Source organism: Bombus fervidus, chromosome 8 (genome assembly GCF_041682495.2).
Source record: "Bombus fervidus isolate BK054 chromosome 8, iyBomFerv1, whole genome shotgun sequence".
In the NCBI taxonomy this organism is placed as follows: domain Eukaryota; kingdom Metazoa; phylum Arthropoda; class Insecta; order Hymenoptera; family Apidae; genus Bombus; species Bombus fervidus.
The window spans coordinates 6,045,541-6,064,740 of NC_091524.1; the positions used below are offsets into that span (position 1 = coordinate 6,045,541).

The 19,200-nt window shown below is 33.6% G+C and overlaps 3 protein-coding genes across 3 annotated transcripts; all 3 read left to right on the forward strand.

Annotated features, from left to right (window-relative positions):
• Positions 1-1,169: 1,169 nt before the first annotated feature.
• On the forward strand, positions 1,170-2,625 carry LOC139989747 (uncharacterized). The gene is made up of 4 exons (XM_072008294.1): positions 1,170-1,188; positions 1,273-1,428; positions 1,962-2,112; positions 2,312-2,625. The coding sequence occupies exons 2-4, from the start codon at positions 1,300-1,302 to the stop codon at positions 2,464-2,466; spliced, it is 435 nt and encodes a 144-aa protein (XP_071864395.1). The 5' UTR covers positions 1,170-1,188; positions 1,273-1,299; the 3' UTR covers positions 2,467-2,625.
• Positions 2,626-5,984: 3,359 nt separating this feature from the next.
• LOC139989743 (uncharacterized) lies at positions 5,985-13,391 on the forward strand. The gene is made up of 3 exons (XM_074111863.1): positions 5,985-6,010; positions 8,892-8,908; positions 13,067-13,391. The coding sequence occupies exons 1-3, from the start codon at positions 5,985-5,987 to the stop codon at positions 13,357-13,359; spliced, it is 336 nt and encodes a 111-aa protein (XP_073967964.1). The 3' UTR covers positions 13,360-13,391.
• A 462-nt stretch (positions 13,392-13,853) lies between these two features.
• Positions 13,854-14,806, forward strand: LOC139989742 (uncharacterized). The gene has a single exon (XM_072008284.2). The coding sequence runs from the start codon at positions 13,854-13,856 to the stop codon at positions 14,709-14,711; it is 858 nt and encodes a 285-aa protein (XP_071864385.1). The 3' UTR covers positions 14,712-14,806.
• Positions 14,807-19,200: the final 4,394 nt, after the last annotated feature.

Genomic DNA, 19,200 nt, shown 5'->3' on the forward strand with positions numbered 1-19,200 from the left:
TTGTGGCGGCAAACCTTGCTGTCGATCTCCAATCCTGTCGGCATATCTTTCCCCTTCTTTTCCAAGTCACCCTACTCAAATTCAAGTACAGATACGGAGGAATACGCATATATCTTCTACACACATAAAATACAGCTACTATACTTATATACACATAAAATAGATATCTCTGCGAGGATTGAAATACACGGACCGCTTCAAGAAAATATATTACGTTTATCGAGATAGAATGTTGTTTGTCGTTCAGTGCAAATCTTAATCCAGGTATAATATCGTTTGCACATTAGAATATTTCTTTTTCTTCCCTTTTCGTCAGCAAACAGAACCGAGTGCTTTCATTTCAAATACTTTTCAATTATAAAAACAATTCTACTTTCTGGTGGTTTTAAATTGTAGGAAAATAGTCGATGGCTATCTAGTATATTTAAATAAGTATATACTTATATACAAGTTATTGAAAAATTGTTACGCGTAATAGTAAGGAAAATTTGGAAGCTACGTTGGATAAAAAAAAAAGAAAAATATTACATTGCATTTTTTTACATTTGCAAGAAAAGAATAAACGGACAAATTTTTGAAAACCACAGATCTATTTATCATTAAAAAGCAATAGTTCCTGATATTATCTTCATCGATAATGACGAACGATCTTCATCGAACATCCAATATAATAATAAGTCTCTAAGAACCTTTTCCTCTTTAACACTTATTCCACTTTCATAAAAGATATTTTAAAAATTTATCGTCAGATATTACTTTTGAAATCACCGTTTTCCAGAATTAGAAAGTTTAGTTTATGGCGTTAATTGAATCGCTAATAACTCGTTATTGTTAGTACAACTATAAATCAATTAAAGAGAAAGTATTTTTGCTTTAACAGATATTATTAAAACATACTTCTGAGGCAAGGGACGTACGTAATAAAAAATTTGCAAATTTTCATTTGTGTCACTGTTTGTACCGGATCGACGAATCTAGTCATGCGACTAATAACATATAGCGATACTTTTTCTTGATAACAGTTTCCTTATTTGTGAAAAAGTGACCTATATCAATAAATCGGATGTAGACAACCACAAGCACTTGGATAAGTCATATATACCTTGATAAGCTTTTAGTCTAGGGTGTGAAACACTTTCCTTATTTATAAAAAAGTGACTTGTACCAATAAATCGGATTTAGATAATCGTAAGTACTTGGATAAGTTAAATGTACCTTGAGAAGCTTTTAGTATAAGTTATAAAAGAGCCGTGAATTTCCGCAATGGTACAGTCACAGATCCAGTGCAACCGATACAAAATGTTTCGTTCAATTGCTGGTGTCTTCATCGTATTCCTGGCAATACAAGCCAATTTCGCATTTATTGATTATCCACGTGAAACCGTTACACTGAAACTGTCTGACAAAGATTTGGTACAAACAATACCGGTGAGTAACCATAAGGTCTATGCTTTCAACTTGAAAAGATGTATTTTGGATAAAAAATTGAAAAGAACAATGTACAACTCGACCAAAGAGTTGATATTTTTGTTACGTGTATTTTCAAAGATACGATTGAAGAACGTTTCTCTACTGTTAAATCTTTACCTCTTGCCATAACTGGCAGATGCTCCGTTAAATTCAAATTAAAATGTACTTGCATCAACAGATTCCAACAAACTGTTTGCCTTCGTTGCATTCGTAAAAATATTGACTTGTACAAATATTCACAATCTAGTTGTTAACAACGCAAGAATAATAAAGAATTACGATTATGGATTACTTTACAAGTTAGAACATTTTATATAATTTTGTAATTCTGGTATATAATTAATTTAAGAAACATCAATACCGAAATAAAGGAACACATTTCGGTTTGAACTTCACGTAAGAGACTGGATCTTTGTGTTCTGGTTCATCGATTCATTGAAAAAAAATAATACCCATACTTCCTCATAAAAGGCTTTTTTGTTTCTGTATAGGGTTCGTATCTTGAGCCACGTATTGCTACAAGCCTCAAAAACCTCAACGTAGGTGAACATGCTGCAGGTGAAAAAATTTTCAGTACAGTGTACGCATACAAGAACATCTACAATCTCATTTTGATCTTAACTTTGCATCTGGATATGAGTGGTAAGATTTCTTCCACTATTTCTTCTTTATTAAAATTTGAGGCTTGCAAAAGAAAAGTTTGGTTTTAAAACGAAATGTTGCGATAGATGTAATCATTCGTTGTTAGAACTTGAGCAGAGTAAAAAAATTCATATTCTTTGTATAAATCAAAAGCTTTGAGTAAATATTCGAGTGTCTTCATATAAATGTCTTTTTATAGGAACTATTCATTATATAAATGCGAGAAACGTACCCGGTAGCGATGTAGTTATCTGTGCCAACGGAGATAGCTTAGGATCGAATTTAGGCACTGTGCAGATTCGAATTGCACCGCAGGCCACGGCCAGAGTACATTTCATCATTGGGACACACTAAATGAAAATAGTTATATTCTTTCATAAACAGTTTTCTGTAACGTTCTTATACAACAACTTCCTCGATATTGTATTACGCATGGAAATAATTCTAAATATTCTAAATTCAAATTATGTATGTAACGTTGAAAGAATAAACGTACTATATGCATCAATTAAATTTGTTACTTTACCTGAACCTTTTTCCACATCTTTTTAATTAAGGCTAATATTTCTGTGAATGTGTTAAAACACATTGGTATTTGGTAAGGTTTTTGTAATTGGTTCTAATTTAATCATTATTGCATAGTAAAATTTAGTATATATATCACTGCAAAAGATATAATAAATTAAACAAAGCAAATATTTTATCTACAACAAGCAGTATTTGACTAATTTCAGAAAAAAGGTATTATAAGGCTGTTTATGGTTTTTTATTTTAATCTGAGGTCTACGGTCTAACAAAACCAACTTGACGGTACAAATATAATAATGCAACATACAATGAAATCGTTTAATTAACAAAATCTTCAAGTCAATATCTTTTAATAAACACCAGCATGTTAAAAGATAGTATACTAACATGATCGAATAACTCTACCACAATATATTACATGAAAACTATCTTTCCATTTGATTTTGAAATTAAATATGTGTCTTTGTACCCTTTGTAACTGCTTAAAACTATTAGTAACATGCAGACTAATATTAATAGTTAAATTAACACATAAATTGAATTAATATTAATTCTTTCTTAAAGGATATTGTACGCATTGTACATAAACATGTACATATTTTCAAAAGGCTTATATCATCGAACCTATCAAATTAATCCTGTTTTCAACTATTCCATACGAAACCATTTTTCTTTTTAGTCATCAAGTGACATAAAAGTCAAAGAAATGTGATCTTTATTTTGTTTATTATTAATGGAATTTCAAAAACTTGTATAAATGTTCAAATATCTTCATTAGCCGATATTTGTTATACGTAAGCTATGTTAATCGTGACATTAAAATATCAGCTTCAACGTGATTTATTATTTTTCTGCTTATTATCCTTGCTTATTTACCGTTCTATTTTTAGTTTCAAATTGTATATAGGCTCATACGATCACCGCTTATTTTTCAATGCTCGCGTTATTATTGCAATTAACTGGCCATACGGGTAGATATAGCGCGCAATTAGGGTTACGTAACGAGATGCCGAATAATTCAGCAAACAAATCACGTTTGCGTACGCAACACATGCATGCATACAGGCCGATTGTATGCGTAACAGGTGAGCCACCTGACAATGTAAATTTCGCGAATACTATTTTCATCGTGTCGCGTCAGTACAAATTTTTATGCCCCTTTAGACAATGCTGATTCATGAATACAATGTAAATCAAAAGCATTTTATGAATAACAAACTTACGAGCAGCGTTATGGTGATGAGTCTTGACAAATGAAAAGGGCGAGGGGAGGGGATGTGAAAGTTCAAAGGAACTTCCCATATCCGAATTAATAGAAAGATAAAAATAGTCAGGTGATGGAATTTTCAGATAATAGAACAATCACCCTTTTCATTTCATTTCGTTCATTCGAATAAAGATAAATAAAATATCGGTTTGTTTCCAGATTTAACGGTCTTATATCTTTCCGACTGTTACGTTACATAAATTTTCCTATTGAGTTACATTTTTTTGTCCATTAAACTATTGGGATTTTGCTTTTCAAATGCTTCAGCATAGAAGAGTATCTACTTATTGAAATTCACGTTGCTTTCCTTAGCTGATTCAGCTTATGGAAGATTGATGTATTTGTTACTTATAAACGAAGCGTTTATCTATTACGAAATTAAATACAATGTGCAATATGTTCGGCCAGTATCGTTTTTTAATAAGATCTACTATCGCGTTTTTAGTATGTCTTCTTTGCAGATTTAAGATTCGAATATAAATACTATAGAATCGTATAATGTTTTCCATAAATAAAGGTGGAAATGTTAAATTATGAGCATATGGCATATAAATTAAAAATTTCAAAGTACGTTCGTATTTCAAAGTAAATTTGTTTACATTAGTTTATATATTTGGAAAAATCATATATTTAAGAGTTAAATAGTTCGAGATTTAGAATAAGACCAAACTACCATAATTATTTATCTATAACGAGATCAACGATCGATTGACGATTAACGATAAACGAATGAAGAGACCAATATTACTACCAAATATTGGTTTTCATTGCAAATAAAAAATAATTTAAAATTCAAATAAAATATTTATCCAAGAGAATGGTTAATTCACTTGATCGCCTGAAATATTTTTTCCTTGGTTAAGTAGGCTTAAGTAGGTCAAATTTCATGGCAATTAAACAAGAACAACTAAAATGGTGGAGAAGTTACATCGATAGCTTCCTCATAGAAAAGATGTGCGAGGATCGTAGAAAATCTTGGCAAACAATTTTTCTCTTCAAATATAGCGAGCAAATACATACAGACGTAATAGCAACGTCTACAAGCAACTTCTACGGAGCGAAAAATAACGAGCACGCGCAGAACAGCATCGAGAATCCTTAAGTGGCGTAGCTAGAGTTCAACACAGAATTCTGTGGAGTCTTATAACGAAAATAAACTCACCTGGTAAATTATCCTCTTTTAGAAACGTTATCTCAACTTACTGTTTTGCTTATAAATCTGGGTTCCGATATTCACGTGATTTTCAAATAATAGTTCCTCAATTCGTGCTTTTGTTTCTTATCTATGTAATCTATGTAAATGAAACACTGGTGTGGTTATGTAAATAAAGAATACGGACACGTGAATCGACATTTTTAATTTTTTAGACGATGCGGACGGCAGGCGTGAATCGACGTTTTTCACTTGATGAATGTTGACATATTTTCCAGAAATACGGGAGCGGCGGTAAAATTTATTTCACGGTATACCGTCAACAATATGTTAACGCGTTAAGTGTCGTGTTGATTTTGATAAATAACCCACGGAAGTCTTAATGAGGCTTTATGAATTCCGTATGCAAACAATATACGTATTAATAGCTTTCTAAGCTCCGTTGCGATTGATTACGACGAAGATTGTTTGAAATTTATGAAGATTTATAATACTGTAATTCTAGGAAGCATCTTCATTATTGAGAGATTGTTTATTTGTAAGTCAGTGTATCCATGAATGAAGGTTTACTACTTGCTTATTGTTAAAACTAAATAGAGCTACAAAATAATTAACAAATTTCTGAGAAAATATCGTAAACTTTGCGTAAAATTACTTATAGATTTTCCCGCCTGTTTACACTCGTCCTCCAATTTCCTCGCGTAGAATTGTTGGTTCGAATTACTTCCGGACTTACCCAGAAACGCGTCGATTATCTACTCATCTTTTCCACTTTCCACTAACAATAAGAATTCAGAGTTAAAATAGTCGCAGCACGGATATGACACGGTATTGTGCTTCCGAGGTTCCTTGTTCTGTGTGTGTTTACGTGGTAATCACGGCTAGCGATATTTATGCGGCTCTGATGGCCAACAGTGTATGATAATGACGTATTGTTTAAGAAGAAGTTGGTAATGTCATTCGAAAAGAAACGATGTAAATCCTCTAGCAATGCGTGCTCTACGAACAATATATTCGCTAGAAGAGAAGAGAAAGAGACTGGTCTGTCGATAGACAGTAATAATCTGTACACATCAGAGAGATAATGATCTCTATCCATTAAATTCATGTAAAATCAAACGTATTTTTCGCTGCTTCTGCTATCTGTACTGCACTGTCGGTGAACGTCATGCAATCATTTCTCGTTACCTCATGAAATCTTTCTAAAGCTATGTATTCCTTGGCAGATATAAGATAAATAGAACGAAAGGGTATGGTATAGTGTAAGAGTTCCGGAGAGACTCTTGACCGTTCGTACGTGGTACATTAGTTACGAGCGACCTGGAAATTTCTCAACAAAACGACCAATAAACTCCATCCCTTGACCGTAAAGGAAGCTTTTCATCCGCTAACTGAGACTTTTCCTCTCTGTTGAAAAAATATTGTCTCGGATAGACCAGAGACAAACCACAGAGCTAGACCACAGTTTAAAACGTATAACTGTAACATGTATATAAATATATGTTTTCCTGAAACTGGTATCAAGGAAAAATTGAAAAATAGGATCCTTTTTCTCTAGGCGAAATATCTTTTTAATTTGTAAACTGTACATATCAGATTCATAAAATAAATTAGTGTATCCACCGCATATTTTATAATACGAACGTAAATGTAATTTGAGCAACGGAGAGAAAAATTGTACAAAATAGAAAAATTAAACAGACCCATGTAGAGATGCATTCTAGCTTTTCCAGCGTCATCGTTGAAACGAAGATCGAGGTAACTATATTAGAATTCAATTTCTCCATGAAGAAAGAGCAATCCCTTGAGGTAGCTTAATAAAGAGGCTGCCCCTTCAGAGCCTCCCTTTTTCTCGTCTAACGATTACGTAACACTTACATCTTACATTTCATTCGTAAAGAATATAAAAAAAAAAAGAAAAGAAAAAGAATAAAAAATGATATGGATTAATTGTATTAGAAGAAAACATTTTATCTATCCTTGCACATATATTTCTGCATATACGTCGGTATACATAGTCTACGTTTATCACTAATAATTCCGAAGCCGATGAACCTAAAGTGGAAAAAAGAACAAATATTCACGTATCTGGCTTCTAGTGATTCGACATACTTACGTAGACTAGCGGATTAGCGGATAGTTATTGAATATCGAAGTACTATGGTACGGTTTCGAGCGGTGTCCTCAAAAACTTCCGTACGTACTTTAAAACGGATGAAACGTCGCATCAAAGAAGCAAATAATAAAATTCTGCAATAATACACCAGGAATAAAAAAATCCATGCAATGAGAAGCGTGTGTCTTGTTGGCATTGATATTACAAATTCCAAGTGACGACTACAGAGAAAGAAGATGATAAGGATCAGTCAAATTTTATATTATATGATAATATATCTTATATTACCATTATTGTTCTTCTACTTGATTTGGGATTCAACAAGCATTTTTCACTCTCTTTAGGGAGTGCCTGACATAATATTAAGATATCGAAAGATATTCAAATATCGTAGATATGAAAATACTGCTTGTCTTGGTTTTATACTTTTGACTGGAGCTAACAGGATCTTTCCATTTCCAACTGTTTTGTGTTAAAATGTTTATTAGTCATAAAGTGACATTACAATAAAAGGATCGATAAAAATATACTTATGCTTTTAGGTGATTTTCGAATATGCAGATCATTTATTTCAACAGAACTTGTATATTTATATTATACTGATGATCAAATACACTTTGAAGAGTAATAATTAATAACGTAATGTTTCGTGAAAATTTACATTTTATTTTCGTCAAGCGATAGAATACCATGTCATTATTTTTTTGATACTCTTTTACGGAAAGTATTGTATGAAGCGCGTGATTGATGAAGCGTTCCTTGTTTTAACTGACACATTCTAAATGGAAAATAACGTCGTATTTGAAAACCCGTATCGATCATCGTGTACCAAATTGATCGTCACCGCAAGCTAGATCGAACAAACATCTACATACTGTCATTGAAAATCTAATCTAATTTCCTAATAATCGTTATATTTCACACCCCCAAAGCTAAATCTCCTGTTTTTATCTTATTTCATACCTTGGATATAATTGTAGGTATTCCACACAATTGTTGCTGCAATTCAACATAATTGTCCGTGCTTCGAAGTTCATTTTTTTAATCTTACCATATTATAATGTTACAAGTTATTATTAGTCAAATTGATTGGATATCACGAACGTTATACCTCCAGTACAGAATACCAAACCTACGCATATATCTTAAGAAATGATCATAGAAGCGTCAACTGTACATTATATTATTAGATTGTCCAAAAAGTGTCTTTCTTTCGCAATCGTGTTTTTTACAACAGTGCACCTTCATACAAACGTGAAACCAAGTCTGTGAAATGTCGCGGTGTTTATCTCAACAGAACAAAATGGATCGTACGTAATTGGATAAAGTAATATAAAACAAAAAACGTTGTGCGTCTATTATTTCCTCATAAAACGAAAGAAACTTTTCGGACAACTTAATACGTATCTTTCATACGACAATTAAATTTTGTTCTTTCAAATTATCTCAATTTGAAACATTTCTCGAACCATTTTATACGCGATACGAGCGAGCTTCGAAGAACCCTTGACGTGAGCAGGGAATCTTGTAATGAGCTTACCAACTGAAGAAGCCTTACGAACACGATCCACAACAATATAGGAGAGAAAAACTGGCAACCAGTTGGCGACGGTCTTTCCATGTGCCACGACACGAAAATCCAGCGGGCAGAAAAGTTGCGTGAAAATCCAACGTCGAATCGTGTGATTCACTGACCTTTGCTCGGTGATCGACAGGAAGCTGATTTATCGCGGTGAGTTCTCACGCGATCAAAACCTCTCGCGTTCAGGTAATTTAGTTTTGGTGGACTTCATAAAGCATGTCCAACTTTTACATTGAATCGGAAAAGAGCGGGAATGAAAAAAAAAAAAAAAATATACACGCGGTGAAGGATGATCGTCCAACTGTAAAATATCGTGTTCGCGATGCCAACTCACCAGCTATGTATCTCCAATGTTTTCATTCTTGTCATATGATAAATTTCGTGATTTATGGTTAATGATTGAGGTAGGATACCGTTAATAGAGTGATGTAATGATGAGATGAATAAATATAACACGACTCTATGGAGTGAAAGATGAGTGAAGGGAATAAATAATAATTTTATTTTGAATCATAATTTGAGAAACTGAACATTGTACGCAAAATTTCTTCTATTATACCGCTACAGAATGGAGTTCGCTATAATTTCTTTATTGAATTTTTTTTCGTGGTTTATTTGAAATTATCTACTGAATTTTTCTATTCTTAACAATAAAACATAAACACCTATATATATAAAAAAAAGATTGCAATATATATCGCAGACGAGTATAAGTATATGTTTAGTCGATTGCACGTGGGAAAGAGACAGATAACATGGATAAAAGTCTTATTGGATTAAGTTACTTTTTAAATATACAATCTTAAAATATGCCATTCGAGAGATTGTTCATTTATGCAACGCATCAACGCTAACTTTCGGAGGGCAACTTTAAATCACGTTTAAACGGAGCAAGGAAGGGACGAACCAGTTTTAAAGCCATGGAGGAAAAATTTATCGGCCTGCACTTGCTATCCTACTTATACGAAAACAAGCTTATATTTATTCATGAGACAATTACAATATGCTGATCTAGTTGTGATGCAATTTCGGGGATTGAACTCGCACTGGCCTACGATATTTCGTTTACGAGTTTCGTAAAACCTTAAATATCATTTGAACAGGCAGAGAGGAATTAAAGGTGATAAAAATAATATTAAATTTTACAGATAAGATAGAATGACAACATTGGTCAGTCGTTTAAGTAATCACGATTTTTCATCTTTTAGCGAAACAATTTGTTTCTATTTTAGCATCTAGATGAATGTACAGAAGTAGTAAAGCACATCTTTCAAAGAATGGCGAGAAAATTTCTGATAGTTTTATAGAAAATATAAATTAAAAACTACAAAAATGAAACCTCTTATTTTAGTTTATAATAGATCTTCCATTGGATAAAGAAATGTGTCAATATGTTTAAAACCAGTTGTTCGTATTTTATGGAAAATTACTGTGTCTTAGTTATATCACCTTCGAAGCAAAAATGCGATATTAAAATAACGATATTCTTGTAAATTATGTAACATTAAATCCTAGCAAAGCGATCGATACAAAGATGTAAAGGTCTATAAGGGATAAAAGAAGACAAGAAAGGAACGATAGACACAGTATTGTACCGATGAAGTCTTATAATTGTCTCCTAGTTAACAACTATCTATTTTTGCCAGCGGCAGTTAAACTTTTGCCATACATTATGCAAGTTTCAACAGAAATAATGAAAGAGCAAACTTCGGTAATTAGAAGCTCAATAGAGAAGTTCAAGTTTTAGAGAAGAAACAAGGCCGTGATAAAGTGTGGGAATTCTGTTTTAACCAATACTATACCGACATTCCACACCAACGTCATAATACAATTTTGAACACTTGTTCCTGTGTGCCTATGCTAATTTTGAAATCATATTACTCTTGAAATTTTCTATAAAATTTTCACACTATTTACTGATTACGTTTCTAAACATTTTATGGGAATAGGTTTGGAGATGGTTTATAATATATTCTAGTCGTTTACACGTATACTGCCGCAGATAAGTATTTAAACACAGCGACATTCTCTCTGTGAAAATTTTGTTTTTTCTTCCTTGAAACAATATCAGAAGTTTCTTAGAAGTTTCTTAAAAGCTTCTCAACTCTATTATCAAGTCTCAATTAATTGTAAACAACAATTTGATAAAGCAATCCAACTTCTTTGAAATGATTCATCTCGTCCTTAATAAAGAAAAACTAGAATACAAAATTGTATTTAGTCATTTTCGTAACTGCTTACAGAGTATATTATAACAATAATGTTCAATGTTCTAAGAAACATGATTCGCTACACGAATTAACAAGAATAACATCTCTCTATGTAAGGAAACTTCTCCAAACTTACAAAATACTTTCTACTTTATAAAAATACAAAAATACCAAATAGCCTAAGTTTGAATCTAATCTAAAAAGCGAAGAATGAATTATGCATAAAAAAAAAAGAGTATTGCCAGACCGTTGTATTCGTCGTAGTATTTGCGCACCAATTAATTAAAGCTAAATACAATTAAATTTCGTATCGTTTAATAGTATCCCCGTATATGACTACAAAAATTTGAAATTATGAAAATGAAGCGTAGAACCGGATTAAAAAAACGTTTCATTGGAAAATAAGGACGTGTGCCAGTACTTTTTGTAGCCACCGTAGATTGCTTTCTCGAGTGGCGAAGAACACGCGTGGCGCAGAAATGGATGCTTTCGTTGTTCGGCAGCTTGTCCTAAAACCTGCACGCGTTTAAGAACTATACATACATATGTATTTTCCACGCGGCATTACACACACGCAAGTAAATTACGCGCATACATCGGATGACTATCGTCGCGCGCTCGCTCGAGCATTCGTCTCTTCCGTACGTGCCGGAATGTCTGAAATATCCTGCCTCTATCGGTGCTGTATGCGAAAGTTAATGCACGTGGATCGTCTAACATTTCGAAGGCAACAGTACGGATGGGCGTACTCAAATCCAGTTCATTTAGTCTGCATCGATTACTACGAAATTGTTATGCCGTCGAATGCATGGACGCGATACCGCAATTTTGCAACGATTAGAGGCACTCCATTGTGGTAGAATCGAAAAGATGGTGGGAATATAATTATTCCGATGTTGAATGCTTTAACGTGATATTTCAAACGTATTTGGTACATTTTTAGGAAGAGATGATTACAATCGTTGCGATTCTTGAATTCTGATATTAAATTATATATTAAATTTAAATAACAGTATGAAACTAATCGTCGACTGATTTTCATTGGTTTCGTCATTTTCAGGGAATTAGAAAGATTAGACGATAGACTAGATATTGTCTATCGTATAGGTAGAGTAGAGGATTAGAGAGAATATTATAGAAGATTATAGGTAAGTATCATGATCAATTGTGATTCGTATTATTATGATTAACACGTTCACTGCCATAGTAAATTGCCAACATAAATCGTGTTTTGTTTCTTGTGCTGCTGTACGATATAATTTGATTACAAACAATGACTATCTGAGAGAGATTTGTTCCGTTTTCAACCAAACACATGAGTTATATATTCATTTATTTCGCAGCTGATTAAATTTAAATTAATCGTAATCCTCACACATGTGACGCTATTGGCGTATATGGTAATTTATTATTCACATGATTATTCATATTCCATAAACATCACGTCAGTACATCAATTCCTTAATCGAACACCGTGTTTCATTAATATTTATTTTCAAACCACGAAATGACGGAATCAATTCTTTAAAGCGATATGTCAAATTAAATTTTAATTACACACAAATGGAATTAAATAATTTAACAAATTGAATTTTTCTGTTCATATTATTTAATGTTTTCGATAAATTTGTTTCTTAATTTTAATGATGCAACAAAACGTCAGTAACAATTGAATTGACCACTGCTTTTTTATTACATCAATGTTTCATTCCAATATGGAACAAAAACGATAGAAAGGAAAATTATGAAGACACTAAAAATTGTAAACTTACTGTCCTAGTTGTCGATACAATAAGACCAAACGAGCACATGAATGAGCACAACAGTGAACTAAAAACATTACAGTTCCATTTTTACTGTGAACCCCTCGGCTTCTAAGGCAATGTATTTTAAGCGCGCTTACTATAGATACGCAGGAACTGTACTCCAGAAAAGTGATGTCCAAAATTAGTGTTCCATGTGATATTTCTCGTGAAACTTGAATCAACAAGAATAATTTACAGTGTGATAAAAATAGAATGCTATTTCAAAAGCGGAAGCGTGTATCTATCTAATGTTTGTCTGCGATTGTTAAAAATGGGCATTTCATAAGTTTCAGATGCAATCCACATAGAAGCGATGAAAAAACGCGGCAATTATGAAAACAAAGGCGGAAAAGGACGACAGAACGAAATGAACGGCCCGGAAGACAAGAAAGATGAGAAAAACGATGTGGAAAAGGACGTGGATAATCAAGGATTTAGCGAGTGGTTACGATCTAACAGTGGTCTCGAAATGATGCGACTGTTCGTAATCGCCAATTCGATTTTAGTTTTTGTCACGATGGGATTTCCAAAAATGCAGGAAGCTATGAGTATTCTGAAGGAATACTATTTCGGGGAAACGGAATAAGCGGAAACTTTTTAGCGAAACTATTCGCAAAATTTGAGAAAAAATCTTGGACGAAGTTTGACGTAGTAGAGAGAAGTTAACGACACTACAATCGATGTACTTAACGCATTTTCTTGGAGTAATTCAGTGTTTATAACTACACGCTGCAAATTATCCTTTGCTTCCTGAACACGAACTCTAGACGCTCGCATTAACGTAACATGTAACATGATTCAACATCAAAGAGCTACAGAAATATTTATTTTACCTTGTTTGTACCACAGTATCAAGTATCTATGTATCGATTTTCTAGGTCATAAGGTACTCTTACTCAAACTTCCTAAAAGTATTCCATCGCTTACATTACAGTAGACCATAATCATGAACATTTTATCATAAATACCCCTTATAAATTTTAATAAGCAAAATATCAATCGTTAAATTACGCGCATTCTTATTATTCCTTTAATTTACCACGAGCAATATTTAGCAATAAATAACACTCGGGTGTGATCATGCTGGGATTGATCTTTCGCGGTGTGTTTCTCGTTGGTATACTCACCTGGTACAGCACCAGCGTGTGGAAAATGATCGACAGTTACTTCAGAGATCAGTTCCGGAGCTACTTGGAGGAAGAGTATCGAAAGAATCCACGAATGAGGTCCGAGGTACAAGCTGACTCGGTCGGTAAGACCGATTCCGCGGTTACCACGCCACACCCCGATCCGACAGTGGAGCCATCGCGGGAGATTCTCGAAGCTGTCGAAACGATTGCGCGTGCGGTCGAAGCTGCAGAAAATGATTCCGTGGAAACGAATGGAGAGCCACAGGTGACAGGTGGCACCAGTGAAAACGAGGCCGCCGCAGGGGGATCTACCGATAAAAATGTATTCCTGGGAACTGTCGCGGAATCGGAGCTGGAAAGAAGGAAGTCGACCGAGAATGAACAGGATTCTCGACAACCTATTAATCACGACGGCCGTGACCTCGAACGTCACGAGAACGACGATCGTCATCGATCAGTCTCCCAACTGTCTAAGAGCACGGTTAAGAGAATCAGATACGACAGGAAGCTGGCCACGTCTAGGGATATTTCACGCGAGAAGCAATTACCCAAAAGACGAAACGTGAAGACGATCACGTTCAGTGAGAAGGATTTTAAGTCCATCAGCAATCACGTTTCCAATGATGATTTTTGGGAGTTCGAGGAAGACGCGGATGAAAAAGAACCACTGGAAGGTATTTTGGTTTCCGAGCTACCGTTCAAACCTAGAGCGGATATAGGGGATTTGGACAGGGTCACTGCTGATGAATACTGTCCCTTGAGCTTGGAAGATGAAGCGTCTTGCGATGAAACGTTCAAATGGCCTTGAAGAGGCACGTAGTAGAGTTATAAATTCTGTTCATCCGAATCAATAGTAGAAAAAACTTGGTTGTTAGAGTTCTGGCTTTCGAGTATCAACTGTGATCTTTCGGAAGAAATATACCAAGTTTCGCTAGTATTGCGATTAGATTCAATCAAACGCTCGTACCGAATACCAGTGTACCAAAAAAAAAAAAAAAAAAGAAAGAAAAAAGAAAACAAAAAGAAAAAAAACAGAAAAAAGATAATTCATTATTTCTTTCAAAAGAACACAGCTTCGGCTTGAAAATTTCAATTCTGGTAATTGAACGACATCAAGCTGTGTATGCTTCGAATCTTCGATATCAAATAAGCGTTAGTTTTGGGTTGATGCATTCAAAGATATACTAATGTTTACAACATATCTACATATGTATATTTATTAACCCTTTCAGTGCTTATTAAAATAACAATATGTGGTAGAAGAAAGAATTATTTCAATGATTTGAACTTCTTGTAAATATATCATGAAAGTAATTACTTCTTTCATGAAAGTAATTACTTCTTTCATGATACAGTTCAATATTAATTGTGTATACGTCTACATTATTGTTTATACAATATCTCGTTTCTTTGATGATTTTGTTTTCATCTAATCTTTTATGTGTATCCACAACATAATAAAATTAATTTAGATATAGGTAACACATACGTAAAAAGTATATTATACTATAGCACCATTATAAATAAATGCTATATATATATATTTCTTCGAATATCTATTAGAATCTTGCAAATATTTCATTATCCCTCTTTCTCTCGACATAATAATATTAATATAAGAATAAACATTACTTATTTCACACGAGTTACGAAAACAGAATTTTGCTATTTATATGCTCGCCACTACAAGCGTTAAACGCTCGTACATCTTTCATGTTGCCTGTATGAACCAAGTACTCAAAGGATTAAAGACATAAAAAGTTGAGAATTCTATTTTGACAGCTTCAGTTACTTTACCGATGTGCCTAATATCTTCGATCGAACTTTATCATAATTTTGCAAATTCTGACGGTGAATTACCTCTGACAAAAACTACGATGGTTTAAAATAAATGTCATCGATGAACAGTAATTTCACGGCATGAGCCGTGGTCAACTATTTTTCCCGCTATCCCTAAAAATCGCTTCATAAATAAGAATATAGACATAATACGTCGACGCTATTGACTTTTTGCTGGGCTGAAGAAGACTCGACAGGAGGTTGCAAAATGTGCCCCGTCACTATAAGCGTACACCTGATGCAATCCTCCTGCGAACAAACTTCCAAGCTACATAGCACGTGAAAGAAGTTACCTTTTCTGAACTTTAACGCGATAAACGATATACTACTGCCCCGTCGATTAATCATGTGCAAAGCATTACGGGGAGAAACAAAAAAGCACGATGATCTGGGTCAATGTTAACTGTTTGCTTCGTTACAAGTTTCTCGTGTCGACGATACATCAAGGGTATGAAAGAAGGGTTCAAAGGCTTGAAGAAAGAGCGAAAATTGTAGAACGTAAAGGAGAAGATAATCAGCTTAACATGAACCAATTAAAACATAATAAAAAACCGTATCGTTTATAGAGACAAGAAAGAATATACGACTAGTGCTTCTTTAGTAACTTAATTGCCCTCCATAACGAGGAAGACTAAATAGGCAGTAAGTATAAAAAGATTGATAATTTATAAAAGCATGGGACGATAAATCGTGTAAGATTTGACCTGGTTTCCTCGCGGAAGCGTCTTACAATATAAAATTCATAGAGCACGGAACAGAGGTAAGAAAGGATTACGAGAAGAAACAAAATCGTTGAAAAGAAACTCTCTGTTTTATTAATCCTTCGTATACAGGATTTATCCAATTCTTTAATTGCAATTCAAAAGTAAGCAAGTCTTCTGATACTTTCGAACAGTAGGGCACATCTTATAATGCTTTAAAGTTTGATATTTCATGAAACAATTTCCCAAACGATTACTCGACTTCGTAGAGAAAACGATTTCTTAATAAAGAAATGCATCCTCTTAATCGTGCTATAGATTCTACTTAAAAATTAACGATATGAAAGAATTTTGATATTGATATACGTATAGAATATAAGTTCTTGTTTCTATGCTGAAGAATTCTCTAAGATATTAAAAGTCTTCTATATTTGCTAAAATAAAGAACAAAATTGAAGTATAAAAATTGAACGAATCATAGCAAGTTTAGCTTTTCATTAGGTTCTCAATATAATTACTCTTAATTAGAAAGTGTACGTAACAATTAATCACAAATTGGTCGTTCTCGCATTCAAATACCAAGAGTTGATTCTTTAAAGCGGTCACACGATTACTATATCAATTCTATTAATATACTTTCCATTATAAACAAACTTTCGTGACCGAGATGGCCCCAGGAATCAAGGTCACAGTGATGTCCTTTGACCCTGAAATTGCGGTCTCGTATAGGCGAAACTAGGCAGTTGATGTGAAAGTACAGAGAAATTTGCAATTTATGGACTATGCGCGAGCTCACGGTCGCCAGAGAAAACGAATCTCAACGACGAAACGCGATGTATGAAAAGTTTCCGTTTGTATCTTGTTCGTTCGCCTCGTTGCAGTTCTTTTGCTCGATAAGCTATCGTACTTCCGCGCATTAAGATATTGTTGACCGGTTAATGTCATACTGCTGTATGCCAGTGCATATTGTTGTAAGACCCGAGTGATAATATCGGAGATATATCGTAGATAATATTCTGTTCGTTTATGAAATATTTTTTATGGGTGGCGGCTATTGTGGTTCCGTTATATTGTTCTATGTTAGTTTAAATTTTATGTAAATATAAATATCGTTATCGCGTATTATAATGATTTCGTGATACCTTGTAAATTATTCGCGTTTGAACCACGCAAAAAGAATACATTATACCAAACTTCCTATTTGTTATAGGGGAGTTTTAATATTCGACGCGTTGTCAATCTTATCTTACAAAAGTTATCTTTCTTCTTTGCTTTGCAATATGCATTTTAACGAACATGCATTTTATCGTACTCTTTGAAATTCTAAAAAAATTCCTTATCATACCATGAAAATATTGTTATTGTTTTCTTAATCGTTACAAATTTTCATTTCCGTTTGCGTGATATTAAAATCATCCTAAAGTAACATTAAAATTAGATTATTCGTGTAGATATACTTATCATGTTTCTCTCCCGTGATCTTCGTTCGTTAACTTTGTCAGGAGTGTGGAATTTGAAAGTGAAACTGAAAGCAAGTTGTAACAAGCTCTGCAGTTTTGTAAGAGAAGACTAATTTTGTCCAATCTATGACCAGTCAGAAGTTAAAAAGCTTTAAAATAAAGAATAAAATAAAACTAGTAAATATATGATGCGGTGACCGTAGCAAAATTTATGGAAGTCCTTGTTCTGATATTATCTACAACAATATTAATAATTAAATAGTGTTTCTGCATTTTACAACTCCAATGTATTGCCATTTACGCATTAAGAATTAAATAAACAATAAAAACAATTTATTCTATTTAATTGATACGTCACTTGCGATTTTGTTTTAGAAATGTATGACTCATATAAATTCCTGCGACCCAAAATCGAATGTAAATTTCTAGCGGAATGAGCTCAATATTACGTCATCATCTCCATAAAGTGACTTTGAAACTATAAGTGTCTAGCAAGCAACTCGAAGTCTCAATTATGGTCAGATACAAATTACGTGCATTTACGTAGCTTGCCGCATAATTATCAACCCTTTGATGCACAAAATTATGATCGATCAATCACGATAATATAAAATACGATCGTGTGATTTTAAATACGCTTCTCTAGCAGTAAAGCCTATCGATAATCCTTAAATGCAGCGCTACGAAGCTTAAAAATTTCAGTTGAATTTACCGCCTAATAACAAGATTTATTAATATTAAAATCCATAATGAGGATTCTGCATCGTCAAATATAATACATCTTACGTAATATATACCTGAACATGACATATAGTACATATAATGAACATTGTACCTAATGTCGATAAAACGTTCAGCTTACTGTAATAAATAACAAACGTGATATTTGAAAAAAGAAGAAGAGAAAAAGAAAAGAAAAAAAAACACGAATGATTACAAGATCCAATTACATACCTCGATCACATCGTTTAATCCATGCGTTCATTTCGCGCAAATTAACGAGCCCACGTAAAATTCGCATCGTTGAACGCAATGTTCCATTTTCCGGCGAAACCGTTTCACAGTCGACATTGAAATTAATGATTTACTAACGGGCATCCGAGGCAACGGTTAATGCAAATTAGAGCACGGATAGCTCGACGCGCTAGACGTGAACGCAAATGCATTAAGGAAATTCACTCATTATTATTCCACGGAGAAAAGGCTCACCGCGCGAAGGTCGCCTAAACAGCTACTTTTATTTTTACAGATCATCTTTAGAAGTCAATTAAAATCGAACAACGATAACACCGATAAT